General features: G+C 34.4%; 1 protein-coding gene across 1 annotated transcript in view; it reads left to right on the top strand.

Moving 5' to 3' along the window:
- LOC113494852 overlaps positions 1-23,136 on the top strand; it is an 81,059-nt gene that overhangs the window by 21,111 nt on the left and 36,812 nt on the right. Inside the window, exon 2 of the mRNA XM_026873353.1 lies at positions 17,172-17,341. Within this exon, the coding sequence (XP_026729154.1) occupies positions 17,172-17,341 (170 nt within the window). The remainder of the gene's footprint in view (positions 1-17,171; positions 17,342-23,136) is intronic.

Genomic DNA, 23,136 nt, shown 5'->3' with positions numbered 1-23,136 from the left:
ACCAAACCTTTAACGGAAGATTGAGACAATCTCAATTTTCCAAACGCAGCATAAAAAAATGCGTTGACCCGTTTGTTTATTTTTAGTCATATATTCATAAGAACTTAGGTATCTAAAAAACTATGGCCATATACATACATTTGCAGGCAAACAAAAGTACAAAAGAAAATAAAATATAAAACGCTATAAAATCACAACTTTACAGCAACACTGTCGCCCAAGAACAAAAGAACATCTGAACGACCAAAAACCATTTTAACTACGTCATAAAATCCTTTGATCCACACACTGTTGGCCATAAACCTCGCCTTAGGAACTAAACTAATATTTACGGCGGAACAGATTCCTTCCTGCAGTCTCGTCTTCATTATTTTCTGGTAGAGCGGAAAACAAAACTAATTGCTCAGTGCGAAGAAATGTCACATAAGACCGATAAAACCAATATTTCGTTGATGCATGGTAATATTATAAAAATCAATAAAATAAAATACGCTATTAAAAAAATCACACTCATATTACAAAAACCGTTTCGTCATTTGGTATGTAAGCGGTTCAAACAGATAGGCATACACACTCAAAAAACAATACTCTCTATTTGATCTATTCAAACAAAAAGGTTTTTTTTTAAACCTAGACCAATTTGTGTGTTGGTTTAGTATGAAAAATTCACATTACTAACACCGGACTCGCTGGTGTTGGAATAGTAGTTACAATACTCGCGGGACATCCGTTCCAAGGGCTGGCTATTGAATGTTCAGAACTGGGTTTTTCCCGACGCTGTAAAATGAGATTGCCTTCGTGTCTCGATAGAGAGCTTAGTGTTGTGCCTGAACGGTAATGTAAACTACCGGTTTGCATTTTTACTACCTCTGTGCATTGTAGTTTGTGCAGTCGTGTCGTTTTATTGTTCGCGAGATAGAAGAATGTTCTGTTTGTGTTCGATGTTTAATGACTTCCTACAGATCCTGAAGCAATGTTCATAAAGTTTTGTCTAGATTGTATAAATGTCAAATGTCTTTGTATTGTAGTGGAGGAACAATAAAGTTATGTAAACCGCTATTGCGTATTAACATGGAATGGAAACTGGAAATTTGAAAAGTTCGCTGTTCGAATATTTCATTCATTTGTTAATGTAATTCTAGACTTTCTATACACCTGTGAAACATAGCATTGAGAACAATATTTCCTCATGAATTCTTAAAAGAAATGGTGATCTGCACTCCATGGTATTACGGCGTCCCCTGTGAGGTATAACCCATACATTCATATGTTGAATTGCGAACAAAAAAACAATATATCAGGACGTTATCTTCGCCGTAACTCTTGAGGGTCGACAGAAGGAATAGGGCTATAATACTACTAAATAATAGGATCACGAGAGATTGAACTGTCGCCTTGTATACTTAGCGAGGAATCGAGTGCATTTCCCGATGGTAGAATAACACGGAGGGGAAAATGTTATTTTACCCAAGATTTACTGATAAACAGGGAAGAAGTTATACTGACAATCGTTATTCATATAGAAAACCATCCACAATAAAATAATGTTTTTTTATTAACACAATAAAGGAAAATTTTACAATCTTAAACAAGGAAGTATTTGAACTTTAAACAAGCAATTTAGCGGATAAAACAGCAATTACAAACGACACCTGTTACTGGTATCTCGTAATAAACATTCAAACTTTTTAAACATACAATTATTCAAACGTCTTTCTAAGTAACACTTGGTACTTCTCGTGAGTATTAATGTTGAAATCAAACATTGCATGTCGTGACGTCATTTTATGAAAATTCTTTTATGAGCTCATAAGTAACTCAAAAAATTGTACTTTATCAATTTGGTATCATCGTATTGTATTCAACAACCGTCACACAACGCCATGTAGTTTTAAACTAAGCAAAGGCAAAAGTATGACCTAGTAGCTCAAACTTTCGTTACATATTACTATATTTCCATCTAAATACATAAATATGTACAAAGATCACGAACAATAGCCCTGTGCGTTAATCGAACCCAAGACGAGAGACTAGAGTAGTCACTGTCACTGACCCCTAGACGAACAGGTCATTCTATAATGTAGGTACTATCCGGAATACAACATGGACACAGTGTTGGTCTAACCCTCCACCGCCGCGGTATTTTACACCTTCCTGTTCCCTGTAACGGAACAGATTAGTATTCTTCCCCGCCGCCGCCGCTCCAAATGTGAGGGGTATTATCAACTTGTTGATATGACTTTGAGTGTTTCGAGAAAATCTTTTTGTTGTACTTCCATAGGCAGTGCGTCGCTGAGTTATGGCACTTCTTACTTTTATTTTATGTAGGTACGCCGGTTCCTAGAGACCAATAATTCTGGTTCCTTCGCGAATACTTTATGAGGAACGGAATTGTATTTTTTTTGTAGAATTCTCACATTAGATATTCATAACATTTCTTAGCAGACAGTGGTATCTAATCGACATTACTTATTTAGTTCTCGTTTTCTCTTTGGATGTTGTTTTTCGTTTTAATAGATCGTTGTCGTTGTATTTGAAAGTCTGGGAATTTTAATTAATCGTTTTCATTTCATCGTTCATTGCGTAAGTAGTAAAAGTTATTTCAGATTTAAAGAAAACACTATATTTGCGTATCGTCTTAAATGCTTTATTTATCGCTTATTTAATAAAACTCGATGTGAATGTGTTTCTGTAAAACGAAATATTTTGTATCTTGTTTAACGATTTAAATTTAACTCAGAGTGAAAACTCTATTTATTCATTTAAAGCTCAAAGGAAAGTCATTACATCAAGAATATCAGAAAACTTTAATTTTTTTACCAAAAATCAACGTATAATTGATTTATATTGAACAAAGTACGAAACGATCGAAGTCTTAATTTTCTTTGTAAATCTGGTCTCGTGTCTCGGGAGTTTTTGACCAAAATAAATTCGTGTCGTAAGAAAAGTGTCGGGAACAAATAAAACTTGGTACCGTGAAGTATGAATGTTTGATAACTAAAAAAAAGTTTTAATAAAACGAAGGCGACCACAATGCCTGCAATCGAAGACTCCGGGCGTTCCTAGTTTGTTTGTCGCCACATTTACTTTATAATTCACTAAGAATTCTCTTTACTAAGAATATAGTGTGACCAGACCAGCTGCACGTTGCCAGTGTTTTGCGTTGGTGTTTTGTTTTCACCGATGCAGCGGTTTTACGACTTTTCCATAGTTTTATTCGGCTAAATAGTTTGTTGAACACGTTCAAACAAAAGTATAAAAACAAAAACCCAGCCCTAGCGTAGCTTTTAGGTTGACACAACTAATGCATTTGTATTTTTTGTGTGGATAAATGTTTGGCTGTATAACGATATTATTCCTACGTTATGCAGACAACATTTTTCAGTGTTTGGGAATTCAAGTAAGCGACTGAAACCTGCAGTTCAATAGGGTATCATTTAAGTCACTGGCAGAGAAGAGTAGTAGGTACTAGAATCTAACAATCTCTGTAACAATTAAACTGCAATGCCCCTAATGGTCAGCAACCAACATCTAAAATTACAATCCCGAAGTTAACGCATACAAAAAAATGTAGTTTCATTTCAAAATTTTCCTAATTGAGCTTTAATTAAAAAAACACACTCTAGAGGCTGTTCCTATCATACAAACTCAAAGAAGAAAATAAACAGAAATACATATAACAAAATAAACATGGATAGGGACGTGTAATCCAAACACATTTAAAATTTATCTGCACACATCACAAACACCTATAAAAATATGTAAATTTTAATCGATAAAGTGATTTATATAAATTGAAAGCTATAAAAATCTTAAAAAATATTGTTATCGATGTGTCAACGGGCGCAGTGGGCTGGCGAGTTTATCAATAACCGCACATTGCCGCGCCGCACCGAGCCACACCGCGCCGCGCCGGACCGCCGATGATCGCGTAAAAATGTCATTGTTACAAATTGATAGCTATCGCGACCCTCGAGGCTCGTAGAGATGTGACACGCGCATAATTATGTAAGTTCACGTTGCGGATATACCATTTTTATATGTTTGTGTATTTATTGATGTCTGCAAACCATAAAGATTTTAGGACAGATCGAGTTGTCGGTCGGACGAGCCTACAAAAATGTAGAAAACTATTTATTTCAAAACAGCCTAATCACGTAGCAGCGCCGCTGTGTCAACTAATTATAAAGACTGCAATTTGGTTTGAAACCAATCAGGGTACCTATACGATAAACATGCGTGAATAAACCGTTTTGAAATAAATAATAACGAATCCACCTCACGAAACTTATGATAATAAAAATATAACTTCAATATTAAACCAGAAACTTATCTCGGTGCGCTAAACATTCCAGCTCTCATATTCATTCCAAGCAAAGTGTCGCACATGTTATCATCCAGGAGTAGATCTGCACTAGAATGGAACTCTGCACCTGTTGTGTGAATGCAACCCACTGGCGTATGAACGAAACTCGCATCTCAAGAAGCACTTATGTAATTCGGATGAACAACAATTTTCGCTTGTATCCTGCGAGACGGCAGGTGTAAACAACAATTTATAGTTAGATGGCAATCTTGCTGGAGTACGACATTATTCTGCGGCGCGAGTAAGGAGTGCAGGATTTTAAATAATAAACACAAATTATGCTCTCAACGTTTTGAGTGCGCGTAGACTATTACCGTGAATAGGTGTGTAGTGGGGAAGTAGTGAATATATTTTTATAAACAGCAGGAATCCTTAAACCGCCGTGAAAAAGTATTTTTTTATTATATATCTAACAAGTTTTCACAATATTGCTTTTTAGCGATAAGACCGCCTTTTGTACTCATCATATTATTTGTATTGACCTAAATTGTTTTTCCTTATGGTGTACAATAAAGAGTATTCTATCTAATACAAACTAAAATAAACACTCTATGTTAAACATATATATTTTTTATGATTATAAATACATGCTATTCATAAAACGATAACAAAAAACTTTGTACAAATTATCTGATATTTATTTGATATGATAACACATTCAACATCCAATACCAGGTACATCCCTATCGGTAACATCGCGTATTTATGACGTCATCTGACATAAAGGCAATAGTGTGACGTAGTGAACAAAGTGTTTTTGTCAGAGCGGCTAATATAGCAACACTACCATATATTTTAGTGTCACATAAATGTAGATTCACGGTGATAGAGTGCTTCGGGAAATTGATCACGAAAGTAATGTTTGACGATTTGTGATAAAGAAATATTGTTATGATGGTTACGTGAATGGTTGCAAAAATATGTGTAGACGTATGTATATTTATATTTATATAGATAAGCTGGCAGTCTGAAATTTTCAGGGTAGCTTCAAACCTGGTGACTATAAAAATGGCTGAACCGATTTTGAAAATATTTGAATTTGGTGACAGATATTTACGCGGGTTTTTAGATTTTTTAGAACTATAAATTTTATCTTTATAATTGAAGAAGTTTATTATTATTACAGTATCGAGTATACAGTTTACTTTCGAGTCGAGTTCTTAAAGATTGATTGACGCCAAAGTCAATGAACAGTCAGGTCAAACATACATAATTGTGATTTCAAACTACGATCAATAAATAGATCAATTTGATTAAACATACATTAGTTTATTAGAAAATGTAGAGTACGGCACTGATACCGACCGGTAAACCCTTTCAAAGATATACTGAAAAAATAAATAAAGTAAATTGAACTGTAAGGTCCAATAAATTCAAGACAAAAAAAATTAAACCATATTATATTAAGTATTATAATAAAAATTCAGCTCTTCAAGTCGTTAATTGGTAGTGTAAATACCGCCACTTAGCCCTGTCCCCCTGGTACCCTGCGGCGAGGTAGGGCTACACGTACCCAAAGACAGAGTAAGTCCCATGATATATGCGTGGAGGAGATAAGATTCTTGTCTTAATAGGTTTTACTGTAGCTACATAATCGCTAGCGAGCATTTACGCTTAGTTCTAACTGTAATTGCCACATAACATGTATGTCTTTATTGCCCTAATTTATTGTAATGTTAAAGCTTATATTTTAATCTAGTTTTAAAGAAATAACCTTGTTTCGTATTATGAGGTGGAATGGATTTTATACACGCAGTAGTGAGAATTCTGTACATTTTTTAGATTAAACAAAGTGTTAAAATGTGAACTGGATTTTTAAAGTAACTTGCGTCTTTCTTGGTGGTCAAACTTACTGCAAACTGTTTATAATACTTATTTCCATCAAATTCAAATAAGCTGAAAATTGTTACAGCTTAGGATCAGATAAAAGTATTGACTAGACGTTACCTAATAAAATTGGCGTATCAAGTTAACAAAATACGCAAAATAGTTTCCCCCGCGTATAATACGCCATCATAATATGAAACCTACGTATGAACAAGAGAATCCACCGTCAAGTCCACAATAACAAAATACGTCCAAAATCTAACTCGCTTATAACATCGTGACTAACCATTTCCCCTCTGAAAGGGGTCTCTACCGAGCAGTAAAACAGAAACACAAATTCCAAATTGTGTCCTGAATACAATTCTTGATCCATAGCACCGTCTTAACTTAATAAATAAGCTTTGCCTAGAACTTTGAGGAACATCAACCAATTTGCCAGCTGTTTAACATTCGGAACAGTCGTAAACTCGAGCGGCGAAGGGTTACGGTACTTAAAGACATCCGATAGCCTGACAACCTGTCATTACTCTGTACAGGACTAGGCAGTAAAGGAGAATATTACCAAAAAAATATGTTACAAGTAGGTTTTAACGTAGGTTTCCTTGGATAAATAGTTTTGATTGCTGGCCTACTAGTCTTGATGTAAGCTGTATTTATAGCCGTAGTTTAAATAAAATGAGGTTTATTTAGGGATGTAGATAAATAAGAGCGTAATAAATAAAAGTAAATAGAAGAAAAAATATTATTAAATTCCCCGTGCGCTGGACTATCATATTCGTTGCGCCCACGCCATCATCATCATCATCTTTAATTGAGGCTATAGTGGAAAAAACTGAAATAAGTATTCAATTTCCTAACACACTATGTAATAATTTCAATCGTTCACCTAAATATCTTGCCTGACTAAAATGTATATTTAAACCAACAAACTATTATTTTAAACTATTCAATATTATGTAAATGGCATTGCTAATTCGTATTCAGACCTGCTTACTATAATAACTAGAGTAACTAAACAATATATTCCAGGAACTGGGCCTAGAGACCGGTCTGTGTTCATTATTGTATTTGCATTGCACATAATTATAAAATTATGATCTTCAGCTTACTATACTGCCGAGCTCTTTATGAAATTCACGGATAGAGAATAAAAGATGGAAAAGCGGTCTTGATGTTTTAAGCTATGTTAAATAGCCTTAGGTCTTATGAGAGACTATTAGATAAGCTATTTAGAGATGGGTTATTTTTAGGGGTCCGTATCAAAAGCTCTATTACTAAAGGTCCAATGACTGTCCACTCGTCTGTGACCAGGATGTGGGATATAGATATTATGGTTTGATTATTTTCACATATGGTGAAAATAATCAAACCAGTTTAGTACGGTTATAAATTTGATGTGTTTACAATTCTTGTTTCTCTTTATCCTTTTTAAATATAATCTTAAGGTTCGCGAGACCGACTCGCACTTCACTGGTTTTTTGAGGAAGCGAAAAAAAACATTAGATTATTAGTTCTTGCAGAGATAACCAACTTTCGCCGCGAACAAAAAGTTTATTTAAAAATAAATGAAAAACTGTAATCATCCCAATGTTTAGCAAAGATCCGTTCAATATAAAGAAAAAAAAAACATTCAATTTCACACTTTCTTCAAAATATCAATTACAAGCATGAAATACCTAAAAGGCCATATTAAGTGGATACCTTCAATTCCCCAACATCCCTCGTCTTTGATCCTCTCGCATCACCCCACAGAAAGCAATTAAAGCTTCACAGACAGATAGAAAAGGAAATTAAGCTGTCAAAGTCAGATGTTTTTAATAGTGGTAATATGTTGGATGTGCGGCTAGGCCAAGCTTGTGGGTATATATGAAATTGTGTGAAACGCTAAACTTTAATTTTCGAATAAAAAACAAACATTTGAATATCTTGGAACACGATAGATGGAGAGTTGAAAAGCTGCCTCATCCTGTTCGAGCAGAAATAGCTAAGAAAAACAGATCAATAACTCATTAAATGTATAATTTTGTATCTATGTTGACTTAGTTTAAGGGTATAAAAAGTAGGTGTGCACCACTATAGCCAGCCAGCTAAGTAAAAAATAATAAATCTCTTCACTTGACTTGGTTCCGTCAGTATCATCGGCTAATGATGTCATGAGCACAATTCATAATTTTAATTGCACATTAATCTTTGGAAATAGAAGACTTACCAGTTTATATTTTCTATGTTAAACTTTTAAAACAACAAAATATTTTAATAAAATCTGTTTATATCCAGGAAAAAATATGTATCAAGAAAACATCAAACATTAGTAGCAAATATCTATCCCACTTAAATTATCATTTCATTAAGTTATTGTAGGATGTTTTCTCTGAGGTGTATAAGGATACTTATACTTTAAATAGACGGTAATTCTCAAAGTCTTTTTAGAATTGTGCCGCTATAAACACGTCCAATATAATACGTCTTTTGATTCCATTCAAGGCTGCAGATTAGTTCATAAAAGAAACAAGAGAAACGTTTTTATCTGAGAATAGAAACCTTAGAAGAGGAAGGTTGTTCTAATTTGGGAGCTTTTTAAATAAACTTCAAAAATGTTTGCTGTAGAATCAACTGTTTATTTGTCTCTCTTACTTGTCGTTTAATTACATCATCATTTCACTTACACGGACTAAAATCAAGATAATATAAATGGAGACTTATTCTAAGAACACACATAGGAAAAGGTCTCTCTTAGGTGACATGTCGTCTTTGGCAACTGATGATGATAACTGGAATAGTCACCAAATTACATAATTGACTCCCGTATAACGGAATTCACTCCTTGTATCGCAGGGGGTTTCACAAACATTTAAGTCTTTTCATATGCACAAATACACCCAGACTCAGAACAAATATTCGTGAATCCGACAAACGCTTATTTGCGCACAGTGGCTTAGGCGTGGTTACCTCAACGACTAGGCCATCCGCGCAGTCAAGCATACATATTTACGAGAATATCTAACAAGCCTTGGGTTTCCACATATTCATGAAACAGTCTCTCCAGATACTACAAACGACGTTTCAATTTACTAATGATGTATATTCAAGCGATACTATCTCCTGGCTCATAATTACACATACATTACGTAGTTTTAAAGAGCAGAATACATTTGCAATATAATAAAACGCGCAACGAAGCGTCGTGCAATTTTAACTAACACGCCAAGAATATTATGATAATTTAGAAAAGAGATTATGTATGCTACTGTTTGCATTATTCAAGAATACTTGGCTGTGTGTATAACGGAACTTTATTAACCCAATTACTTAATAAATGCATTTTTATGCCATTTTATATGGGGAGCACTGAACACCGCATAATATTACTATAAATATCAGTTTTTTAGTAAAAGATGCTTCGTGTTCGTTTCTTTGTATGAGGAAAGTAATGTTATGTTCAACAACTCAAAATCAAAAATTGGTTACACTTTTTTAAGGTCATATTACATTGGACAGCACCCAGTTTCGCCCATCCTTCACCGCTTCCTAAGTGCATTTGCAAACTCCCCAGCAGCACGATGTCTTTCCGTTTACAATGTTATGATCACCTTAAAAATATAATATGCCCAAATTTTTAGGATGTTTCAAATCCGACTGTTATTATTAGTGTTAGTATACATTTCTTGGTAAATAAATCTTCAAACGAAATGATTATTTAGCTTAATCTACCAAGTAGGTACTTACTCTCTAATCTCGATCCGCTTCTAAGAATTTTCCATCACTTAAACATGTAAAACAACAAAATACATGAACAACGATAAATTGAATGAGAAAAGTTAAATGTACGATAACTTTTTGTTTTAAACCATCCATCAGACGCTACGTGAGCATAGAAAGTACTTGAAAAGTTTCCTGTACAAAATTGTTCCACTTGCTTACAGATTTTTTAAATTATTTTGGAGAAATAAATCTTTTGGGTGTATTGAAGCTAAGCTCTTTTTGGTCATTGAATGAGAAAATTCTATAAGTACATTTGCTGTGACTCGGAAGTTCGAAAGTTAAACCTCGGCAAATTGGAGAGAAATCTGCGGCACTTCTATTTCATAGTTCCCAAATAATTCCAAATATAAACCATCTGAATGAAAATAGTTCCTCAACCCCAAACTCCGAGAAGACCAGTCAAATACTTACAGTAACTTGTTTCTTCCATTCACTCGTTTAATCTATTTCGTGAGAACCAATGAAGTGAAACTGAAGTGGCTTTGTTCCAACGTCCCTCAAAATTGATTACAAGGATGACGATCCAAAACCTTTCTAATTTACCGCAAGATAACAAAGTAACATCGTCACCTATTATGTTATGCCTGATCTCTTTTAAAAGTTCCTTCCGAACTATTTGCAGTGGGGCTTAGCGAAGTTGTCGCGAAGAATAATCAAAGTTCCCGAAGGATTAGTTGACGACGATTTGAAGATTTATTGGATGTAATAATTCGATGTCGACATGGATTATTGCAGTAATTATGAATCTCTCGTCACGACTTCTTAAATATATTTAAGGTTTTCTTTTGTTGTTTAGTATCGAAGGCCGGTATGTAGGTATGTATATACAAAGGCAGAGGACTGGAAATTGTGGAGCAATTTTGGAAAGGTCACGTCTAGCAGAATACGTCGATAGGCTAACTTGATTGATGGATCCGAAGCTCTCCAAACCAAAATCCTTAGAGCACTTAGTAAAGGAACAGGTATTTAGTATTCCCAATGTGTTTTGTTTTCCTACTTTGGTATACTTTTTTCTTTCATGACTGTTTAACGAAATTTGCCTGGTCATGCATTAAGTTCGCAAGTCGCTGCCATCAGTCAGCAGTTTGTCGTCAGCTCACTTGGCTAATTGAGAAATGTACTTAGTCATGTACAGTCTAGACTTTACGTGCCATTGTTTTTAGTAGACGTGACCGAGCGAAAATATATTTAAGCTTTTGTTTTCACGCAACAATGTAAGATTAGAAAATATACTTTAGTAAAAATAAGGATTTATGAGAATAGGAACGGAATGATATGTAGAAAAGCATATACATAGCAGTACCTGTGTACGTATGTGTTGTATCTATCTATAATTGAAGTGTTTGTTTGCGTAATGGTAAACTGTTACATTGATTGGTCAACGTAATTGTAAACATTTATAATGTGGAATATAAAAGTTCTCACACTATTTAATTCTATATCAATAACTGAAGCGTTTGACTCTACAAAATACACTGCATTACAACACGGTGTAAAGAGATCGATCAAGGGTTCGCTCGGAGCAAATCCGAACCATCCATCTTGTTCAACATCGCACCGCCTCCACAAAATACTGACACGTATAAGTGTCATGGGAAAATATAGGAATTTAGAATCAAATTTATTTTATATATTGCCAGTTCAATTCATCTTTGCCCACACAACTATGTAACCTTTGTAAATTGATATGACTGACTATGTACTAATACTAAAGGCACACATATTGCCGTTCGCACATAGGTGTTGAACCATCTGTGTTCCTAATTGTTCATTATTTTTCTGATGTTGCACCAATCGAAGTAAGCTTAGTTTAGTTCTTATATATTCGGGTTTCGTCTGATCTGGTTATTTAAGTACAGAATACAGAATAAATACGGCACGTAGAGTAAATGAAGTTATTCTCATCCACACATTTTACATGAAAAATTATGACCGTGTATTCCGCATTCCATTCCTTTATATTTATAATATTTAAGCCTAACATTTTACACCAACAAGATAAGAAATAAATGAGTAAAACCATCCCGATAACAGACGCAGGAATACGAATAACAAAACACTCGCCAAATTACGTTTGGCAGAAAGAAGTTTTTATTCAATATCGGTTCACAAATTATGGAGTTGTAGCTTGGAGGCCGTAAAACAGGGCATCTGGTTCCGAACGGGATGGACCATTTGCGTTTTATTTTTCACAACCATTCCTTTCAATGATATGCGACACTTGGACCGGAACTACAGGCCACTGTGGTCCAGATAGATTAAGTGTAGTTGGCTATTGTATAAAATACTAACTTACATATTAAAATACGTTCAATTTCTTTGGCACGTTGTATAGTTTAAAAGCTCACTGGGTTCAAACTTGTCATACGTAGTGGTCTTCGTTTACCTTACAATTTTATACTGGATATCAAAAATAACTTTCCTAGGTTATAACTTTCTTCTTACATTATTACATTAAAGTAATTTCTAAAGTAATGTGAGTGTATCACATTAAATTAGACATTTTCATTTGTTGTTACTGTTTTTTTAACTTTTGAATGTTACAAAATCCAATGGCCACATTACGCAGCCGAAACTGCAGTTATACACAGTGCTCCTTTGTCCAGTTTAGGATAAATGGTATACAGCAATGCTATACACACATTAATCTACCTAAAACAATTACAGTCGTAACAAGTGCGTTCGCCTAACAAATATTTGCTTCGAACTTTATCGTTATAACCGCGATGTCCTCGCATAATTGGAAGGAATTTATTTGCTGTATTTATCGGTGAGGGATTTTGTGGACACAATTGATTGACAACCATTTTACAGTTGGCTATCGTAAGATCAGCGTAACTAACTCGAATCGATATTAAAATATGTTGATATAAAAATATTTAACAAAATAAATAAATCGTATTTCTAGAGTTCTGTATAAATCGGTGGAAACATCATTAGGTTGGTTTATTAAGGATCCGGAGACTATCCATCTATACCTCTGTCCGTATGTCATGAATCGTGATACCAAGAAATTTGTAATTTGTCAAGTCCGATTTCCTATTGACCGGTTTTTATCATTATCCAATTTTTACAGGGTCTCATAAAGTACCTAATTAATTATCATACAAACTACCTACAAGAAGATGACTAACCTAACAAATCCTAACCTACATAGTTCCTCTAAAGAAAACAAAAAATATGTCTCATGCTGAAGCTCACAAAACAGACGGCACGAAACTGGGCCACAGACGTTCTTGTCGTAAAAATTGCATCTGCCTGGAGCTAAGAGGGGGACTAGTTAATTTAATAAGGCAGTATTACGGGTTGCTACCTACTCCCGCTGCAAGAAGTCATCTCTTGGTTTCAGAATAACAGGGTAACAAGACAGCTTAGATGCTTATCTGGTTACTGTATTACTGAATAACAGGATTGAAATGGAGACTCTTTTTGCGTGTGACAACAACAAGCATGCCTGCTCTTTCATGTATTTATGTATTTATACTTTTATGTACAATTGTGGTACATAAGGCGGACTTTGTGTACGCATTTTATTTAGAATTATGTGCATAATTAGCGTTCTAAAATTGTGTCTAATAAAAATTATAAAAAAAAAAATTGGTATCGAAAGTTTAAAATTACAAATATCTAAACGTTCTTGCGTTAAACAACGACAAAATTAAATTCCTTACCTCGAATAATAATTAATTTCAATTGTTTTATTCTTTATATCCTAGCGATTAAAAAATAAATGAACCAATACGAAAGGGTACCTAAGCTTATCTACCACAAAGGTTGACGGTAAGGTGAGTGGCAAATCCATTCGACCGACATAGCTCTTTAAAACGAGTGTCCGTAACAAAATATTTTACTACTAACACCGGTCGTATTTATGCAAATCCAAGACACATTTCGCTACACTTGTATTAATCTTTCCTACCTGGCCCGTATTAAAATTTATAGAGAACATAAGGGTCGCCTGAATTGAATGTTTTATTAAGAGGGTGTAGCGGTTAGTTTCGAAGAAAAACGAGAGCGCATTGAATAGTAATAGTAATCTGTTGGTGAAAGCAGATTATGAGGAGCCTCTGTGTACTTTGAAACTAATCGTGATATAGTATGGATAATGGTTTGGATGGGTTTTTGTTTTGGTTTGAGAAAGTATTGTACTTAGGAGTATACTTGTACTACGAGTGATAAAAGCTCATAAGACAGTAAATCATATAATATAATAGTAATCATTTTTCAAAGACCAAGCTTAATAAATTTAAGTAATGGTAAAGATAAATAAAATTGTGCCGACTACGTCTTCACCGAATAGCAACACAAGTCGTAGGCTCACCCAAACTCGATTGACAAAACATTTTCTCCCAAACAAACCGAAACGTCGTCAAAATATACATCAGTAGCAAACAGTTTATCAATAGTTCGGAACTCCTACATAACTCCAATTTGTCAGCAATTTCGCCTATAGAATGTACACAACGGACCCCGATCACTGACTATACGACAACTTTATATCACAATACGGAGCACACATCAAAAGGCAATAACTATCAATACGAGGGTAGGAGGCAGTTATTGGAAACGCATAGGTTATGGATAATGATCCTTTAGTTAATCCTAGCATCATCCTAAAATAATTACTCACAACGACGCCTTTGACGTAAATTGCAAATCCCCACTTTATATGCGCAGCCTTGTTTGCGTTTTATGACTATTAAATCAGTGAGGGTTGGGTTTGGAAACAATATACGGAGCGAGCGAGTGAATGGAGTGACGGTCGCGGCTTACACTAACGCTTGAGACTTGATTCTCCAACATTGTATTATACTGCTCAATGACAAACTACTAAATACCATTGAGTAATACAAAACGACGTAATTAGAAGCAAACTGCTCTTATACTGCCATGGTATATGTTTATATTAGCAGATGCAATAAACATTAAAGGGAGGTTTCTTGAACTATGAGTTAATGAGTTGAAACTCCTTTGTAGTGAGAAAAGTTGCAAATGTTTTATAATTACTCTAAGGAACGGTTAGCTAAAGAGTTCGTTTTTTAGGTTTCACTTTGTAAATTGCTTTTGCTGATAAAGAAAGTTGGCTATGCTGTGCAAGGACTTAATAATTAATGCTCAACAAAAAATAGTTATTCCTCCTGAATTTAATTCTGAAATGAGTATCTTGAATATGTTAATTCTGAAAATGTGGCATTTACCACTGAAAAGCCGTACATTTTTCGCATGTCTTGTACCAGGTAGGGTATAAATATCCAGTCGTTATTACTTGCAAAAAAAAATCTAAGAACCAGAGCAAGCAAACAAGACTTCTCATCAAACGTATCGCTAGCCTGTGGGTATTCGACTAATAACGCAGAATCAAAGCCAACGGCTGAAAATAAACAACATTTCAAAGATAAAATAAACAGAGAAGGTCTCGACTGCGATCCTTTTTATTTGGAATACCTCACGCTCGTAAACGTTTGGTATGGATGCCATGAATATCTCGGCACGATTATTGCCTGGTGGGCAAGACCCTCACAGATGTGTCAATAAAAACAACGACCTTAAGAATTACGAGAGAAACGTCCAGCGACGCAAGAATAAAACCGAGAGAGTTTTGAGTAAACATAGAAATCCAATACGTTTGATTGATACTGAAATCTGGAGAATACTTTCTAGAATCGTAATATGGAGAATAATAAAAAACGGGGTTGAGAAAATATACCTATGTAGGCCATGTGTCGTTTTAAACCGACTTCAACTAGAAGGAGGTTTTTTAAGTACCTATCTCTCAAAGATTTAGAAATTATGAACTAGATTTTTGGTCATGTAAAATTTTCATTGAGTTTGCCTAGGTAGTCCTTGTTTTAGAAGCATTACAGTTATTTTTTATCTTTTTGTACCTTTATCTTTATCCTCTATTTTTCTATGAAAACGTTGATTTCTAAAAAACACATTCCAAGGTACTGTCTGATTTTGTTCTAAATAAATAATAATAATAAATTGTAACTGAACTTCTAATTTAAGAGCGGCTTTTTGAAATAAACTGATTGTTATTTGCAAGCTCAATGCCGTCATTATGAAATGGCACTGTTTGTTCTATTTAAGGATTACGTCGTTTTGCGAAATACGTAGTCTGAAGTTCCATTAATTAGCTGTAGAAGGCAGCGTTAGCTTCCAAGGTAAGATTTACCAGGAACCAGTTAAATATAGATACTAGGTTAACAATAATACATTTAGAAATATCATATTTCCACTATTAGTCCTAGGAAATCTGGTGACGAACCAGCTCTGTAATTTCCTCAGGTTCTTTGCGTAAAAACTATGCCTGTAAACTAGCTATATTTCTCCGAGCGCTATTCTTAATTGAATCCTATATAGTCAATGCTATTAAAAAACTCATTTTTTCCCCATCCATGACTAATAAAAGCTATGTTACACTGTCTGTTCTCCTAGAAAAGTTACATATTTTTAAAATTAAAATTCTTGTTTCTGCATTAACTTTGATCACCAGTCATATGCCGCCAGAGTTTCAGAATTGGCAAAAAAAAATCTTCTAGCATTGAAGGAACTATCCCAAGAACACGCATTTCCGAAACACCTCATATCGTCACAGTATTTCTGGGAATTCCACATGTAATATCGTATTCAAATACATTATCTAGTCACTTTGTCGTTTTCCCTTTTCCGTGAATCGCATTTACGAAATACTCTTTGTTGTTCTAAGATTATTGTGTTTTGTTCCTCTTCATACATTTTATAACATAAACGTCTTATCAGCGTCTTCGCATTTGTATGTTTATATTAAATCCTCTTTTTGTGTTTGTTTTTTTTTTCTTTTCAAGATTCAAAACTTAGTGGACTTTGTAGGTTAATTTATAGTCGAAATAAGTGGAAACTATTTGTCTTTTATTCATTCAAAATATTTGAACATATAATATTAAAAATAAGCAAAGACATAAAAACGAATAGCAGTATAAAATCTATAGCAGCATAATTCAAGGATTTTAAGTAAGAGAGTTACTGAATCTGTGATTTTCGGACATTTTAATCAAAATTACCTAGATTATGTAGTTACTACTTTTGTATTTTTCAATAAAATATAAAACAACTTTAAATTATTCGGAACGATTACTTTTTTCAAACGAAATACTATTGTAAAGAAATAATCCAAACTTAAAATGATTTCTTCTTGGCATTAATACTTCTTACTCATAAATCTTTTCGCCCGCAGCTCGCAGTGTATCGCACACGATCACGAGTCTCGAGGTGCCGCTGTGGGCGGACCCGCGGCGCGAGGCCGAGCTGCGGTGTCTCTACATCCGCCAGCAGCACGACCCGCCGCTGCACTCCGTCAAGTGGTACCGCGACATGCACGAGATCTTCAGATACACGCCACAAGAGGTAACCACGAACTGCTGGGTAGCCTTACTTGAGACATGGCGTATACTTCTTATGTGTAATGTTTGGTACGGTTTCCCCTTAAAAAGGGGAGCTAGGAGACCTTGGAGAAAACACGACTTACGCGTGAAACAGTAAATCACTGAGTGCCTTTGATATCCATTTTACAGACCAAAGATGAAAAACTTGGCTCCAAAATTCTGAAAACTATCATGAGAAAAATGTCAAATAGCTCAATGATAAAATAATCAAACGAGACCTAGCGGTGGTATAAATAAAAAATGAAACTTATTTAGTTTATAGCGCCCACTTAAAAAAAAAACCATTGCGTTTGTTGTTGTAGATAGTGTAACAAATTGAAAAAGCCGAGATAAAACAATGAACAGTTACAAACGTCACACGTAACGCGTCCGTGTCCGATGTCAGACGCAGTCGGGCGCTGTCAGACTAAATCGTTTGTGGTCGGGAACCGTTTAGACTGGCCTGTCTACCTTTGTAGCGATTTTACACAAAATATATAGTTTTACTAGGGAAGCGTTAGATGTGAGGGGTTAATTGGAAAATATATGAACGGAACATACCCACTTCATACTGTACTCCTAGTACAGGGTGACAGATTATTTAATTGAATACGACTAATTATTTCACGCAAATGAAGTTTACGTATTATCAAATAAATATTACGATATATATCGATATTTGTAGTAAGCCTAAAGTTGGAGCCTGAATATGTATCCAAGTGTAAACTTGAATACTTAAAATGCCAGTGGTACCAATATACAGAAACATTATCGTTTTCATATCTATCACTGCTGATCCTTGTTTAAGCCATTCATCCGTCAAAAAGAAATTCACCTCAGTACGATATAGAAAAGGTGGTTTTAACTGGATGTAGGTTTTACCTGATGTTCATGCCATAAATACATAGCAAAGCTTTTTGAACAAAACAACGCTACGCAATTATAATAATGGCTTTCACTCAATTAGCAGTTAATCCTATTACACCGTTAGTAACACGATTTTAATAAAACACTGGTTAATGAGTCATACCAGATTGTACAGCTTATCTATACTCTATACTAATATATAAAGCTAAAGAGTTTGTTTGTTTGATTGTTTGTTTGTTTGATTCAAACTGAAAAAATATTTTTGTGTTCAATAGACTATTAATCGAGGAAGATTTTAGGCTATATCTATACTAATATATAAAACTAAAGAGTTTGTTTGTTTGTTTGAACGCGCTAATCTCAGAAACTACTGGTTCAAACTGAAAAAATCGTTTTGTGTTCAATAGACCATTAATCGAGGAACGTTTTAGTCTATATAAGATCACGCTACAACTAATAGGAGTGAAGATACAATGTAAAACGTGGCAAAAACGGGGAAAAATATTAATCTTCGAGGGCTTTCGATCAAAACTTCTTATATTTTCTAACCACGCGGACGTAGTCGCGAGCAACAACTAGTAAATTATATAAATCTAATTAAATGGGAATATAGGTGGGAATACAATTCATCTCGGTGTAGGATGAAAGTTTAGCGGTTGACCCTACTCAAGTTAAGTGACCAGAGCGAGTAGGCGGTATGGGGTGTCAGAGTAGGGCCCTTAGAGCGGCCGCCATGACAGTAGCCATTTTTAAAACGTCCAACTTCTACCATCTAAGTACCTGTTCGGTAATGAGGTACTATATAGGTTGTTCCACGCTATCTTATGTTTGTTAGTCAACTGACAAGTAACACGCTTAGATTCACAGAACAAATTTAGTCTGACCAAAATTTCGTACCATTCTATCCCTGAAATAGGTTGAAAATGTACAATACGAGTAGTCCACATTACACGGGCGGCTGATATCAACCGCTTCATAAACAGAGGCACCTCTATGCCAACGTCAACACGTCACGAGTATGCGACAAACCGCAACCAATTCGTATTGACGCCAATCCGACCGAGAGAATGCAGCCATCGCTACCTATGATTTAAATATTTCAATAATTCGTGCAAAATTCATGTAGTATTATCCTCTTACTTTACTCTTTTGTCATTCACTATACTTTTAATGGCACGTGATGAAAATGATTGGTATGCTGCTGTTTTGGTTGGATTCCTACCCAGGACAAATGTAGGTATGTGTGATGAGCGCGATAATTTGTTTCGGGCCTTGGTGTAATTTATATCTATTTATAGTTATAGGTTAGTTATCTACTCATAAGACGAGCTGTGGTTAGTTTGAACCCTCTAGCGTTGTGAAAATAAGGCGTGGAATTTCTCCATTAAAGACAATAATTTGTATATTTGGGAAAAAAGCGTCATGAAATGGCGGTCTTAACCATGCAGCATGTACTTATAAAATTATGGTTTAATTCGATTCTCCTATTCATATATTTTATTAAAACATACTGTCAAAGTAAATAAACATGCATGGTCTATTGGTACTTAAATACAATAAATGAATACATTTATTATTCATGGATCATAGTGCATGAGTGACCACAACAACCGCATCAGTAACAAAAGGGATTTAGTTAAATAACGGATTAATGCATTCATGTAATGAGGTTTTATGGTTACCATCAGATTAGCCAAATATTCATAACGCCACAAACAAAAGGGTTTAATTTTTAACAACTATTTGATGAAGGCCTTTTTTCATATCAATTCAATTTTTATTTATTTGACTTTAGGAAGTCCCTATAGTAAATTTGTTGTCGCTTTTGATTGAATGAATGCCCCGACAGTAATAATTTCATACCAAGCAACTTTTAAATTTCTTGACCTATTTTTATCAAACATATCATTCTTAGAACACACACTCAGACAGAAAAACATGACAAACTTATACATACCCCATGCTACAGGGGAAGCTACAGAAGTTCCTTACATAGAACAATTTTAGTCTCTAATAAAATATACGGTCATTGACGAATTCTATGAGATTATAAAAGAAACTGAAATCAATGATAAACCCAACATTACTTTTGACTCAAGAAACATGAGGTACCTACAAATCTTGTTAAAATTAACTTTCTTTAATTAACAATTTTAATGAATATTTACGTTTTAACGCCCATTGGTATTCTAGAAATCCGATCAATAACTCCTGAGCACGGCTAAGCTATAACTTAAGTTCAAGTAGCAACAAAATAAAAACCGTATCCTAGAGAGAAGGTAATAAACTTTGATTCATAATCCCTTAGTTACCTGTTGTGATTTATTTTGCGGACACCACTTAGTATTCTGTTACAGTATATAAACGTAATAAGATATTGAGCTTGAAGCAATGTTTAATAAGAAGTCCGTACAGGAAATACATGTTGGATAATATTAGATATCTTTGTAGTTTTGTGATGTAACTGCCTCTTCTTGTAGAATAGGTAATGCATGTCTTAGTCACATTGACGTTGAATACGAGATAAATATGATGTTTGATATCAAAAGTATGTTAATTATCTTCTCATTAAAGTAGTCACGTTACGACGTTCTGAAAATTTGATTTCCACATAGTAGTGACAGTCTAGTGGTATGACCATTAGACTGCCAAGTCAAAGGATGCCATGTGCACAAATCCAACGAAACCAAAATATTCACATTAATTAGACTAATTTAAACGACCATTTAATTATGCTCTTTTCATGGTTACGTCACATAACGTGCTTCCAATTTAATTAAATATATGACAGCATTACATGCAGTACCATTAGCGGCGGACGTCAAACAAAGGCTCTAACTGGGTCGCCAAAAACTCTCTATTTTCGTACAACTAGAAAGTCGATAAGTTCATTATATAGAATTCTCTCCACGCGGCAAACGATGCTTTTAGCGGTGCCCTTCGAAGAGCGAAGCATTTTATTTTCACACTTACCAACACTTTATTTTTATTTTATTGTTGCGCGTGACCTTCAGTGAACCCTTGCCCTTCAAGGTGAAATAATCCAAACGGTTATTGTTCCGAAACTATAAATTATTAGTTCTGAATTTCAAATTCAAATTAGAAACTGCACGTGTCGTGTTTGAAACCGTTTTAATGTAATTCAAAGGTTTTTAGCTGCCTTTGATACTTTGAATATCTAACTATTATCGGGAGAGCTGTCAAAGTGTAAATAAATTAGTTTTAAGTAATTTTCAAAGCGCAGAATTTTTAATATAATATATCGATATTAGCTTTGGTAGGCTGGGAAAACCGTGCCCATTAATTAATTTATATTCCTGTGAGATAATTCAAACAAGTAATCAACTGATGGTCAACTCATCTCTGTGTGGGAGGAGACTCTCTCAGACTAACAATTGAACTTTACAATCATAATCATAACTTACAATAAAAAACAATCCAGCATTTTATAAAATAAAGCTAATCTACACACTTGATCCATGGTGCGATAGTATATATATTTCGACACTAAAACAAAAATAAATATTTGACCTTTGAATTATATTTCAAAACACAATTTACTTCTCTACATCAAACAGTTTTCCACTTTGTACCAAGAATAGGCGTCAGAAAATCTATTATAGAACATTAAAGCGATGCTTCTACAGTCCGAATGAGTACAAACTCCTGAAGAATGTGTCCCCATCCTACCTTAAAAAAGCCTTCTCAAACTTGAAGATTAATTTCGTTGGCTAATTGAATAAAGTTTGGCCTCCACAGGCATCAAATTAAAAACTGGAACCATTTTTATCTTTGTAATAAAAGAATTGGGGACCATTCACGGAAAAATCTCCAATTATGTGGTGTAAACGAATGGATATTAAAATTACTTAATTAATTAGGAGTTCAAATAATTAAGAGTATATATTATAAATATGTATTAATAAGTTTTTTTTTTCTTTTTATTAGCTTTGTATTTTTAGCGTTATTTCGTTTTCGTATTCTAAATGTTTCTTCAGTATATTTCTTATTTCCTAATGGCTCTGTCTCTGCCCTGAGGGATCGGACTACATTTAAATACCTTCTTATTAACATTTATTTTACATGCCACGCCTTAAGCACGATATTTTCAACCGTAGCTTCATAAATGCATTTATTTTGAAAACTGATTGCTTTGACACACGCAAAAAGCAACCTTAAAAACTTACTTATTCTTAACCCTAAGGTAGACAGGTACATCCTTGTGGCATTATGTCTACCCATATACCGCAATGTATGTAACATTAAATAAATAAATCTTTATTCTCACATCATTGTTGAGGAACCAATTCCCAAGGCTTGAGACGAAACAGGAAAACAAAATGCGATCGCCGCATAGTTCCCGGTTTCATTGGCGTCGGCGCACTCCATCGCGTCTAAGGCACCGCTTTAACGGAATCACCCACTTAGCTCTTATTATCATGAGTATTGCTGTTTAGGATTGCCCATAACTTTTAATATTTTGCTCGGTTATGACCAAGCCTTATAATCGTTATAAACTTCGTTAGAATTTATGAATACAATAATATTTAGGCTTTTAAACTTGGAACGTTTTGTGCTTAAAAACGATTATAATAAATCAACATTTGAACTACTTTACGAAACATTTATAATTATCAACGAAAGCTTAAGTTTTGCCCGAGACAAGCAATATATTTCTTAGGTAGTAATCTATTCCACCATACCTAGCCTCATCAAAATCATTGTAGGAATTTATTAGCCATTCAAGCTAATAGGACTCGTGCTAACTTGCATGGCTAAATCGCTGGATACACTAGCAAACGTTGGTACATACTTATTAAACATTCCTTTTCGTCTGCTTATTGTAAAAAACTCTATTTGTACATTTTTTTGTATAAATTAATATCAATCCAGACTCCATTATGTTACGAT

This window comes from Trichoplusia ni, chromosome 6 (assembly GCF_003590095.1).
Source record: "Trichoplusia ni isolate ovarian cell line Hi5 chromosome 6, tn1, whole genome shotgun sequence".
In the NCBI taxonomy this organism is placed as follows: domain Eukaryota; kingdom Metazoa; phylum Arthropoda; class Insecta; order Lepidoptera; family Noctuidae; genus Trichoplusia; species Trichoplusia ni.
This window is presented reverse-complemented; position numbering and strand designations above follow the sequence as displayed.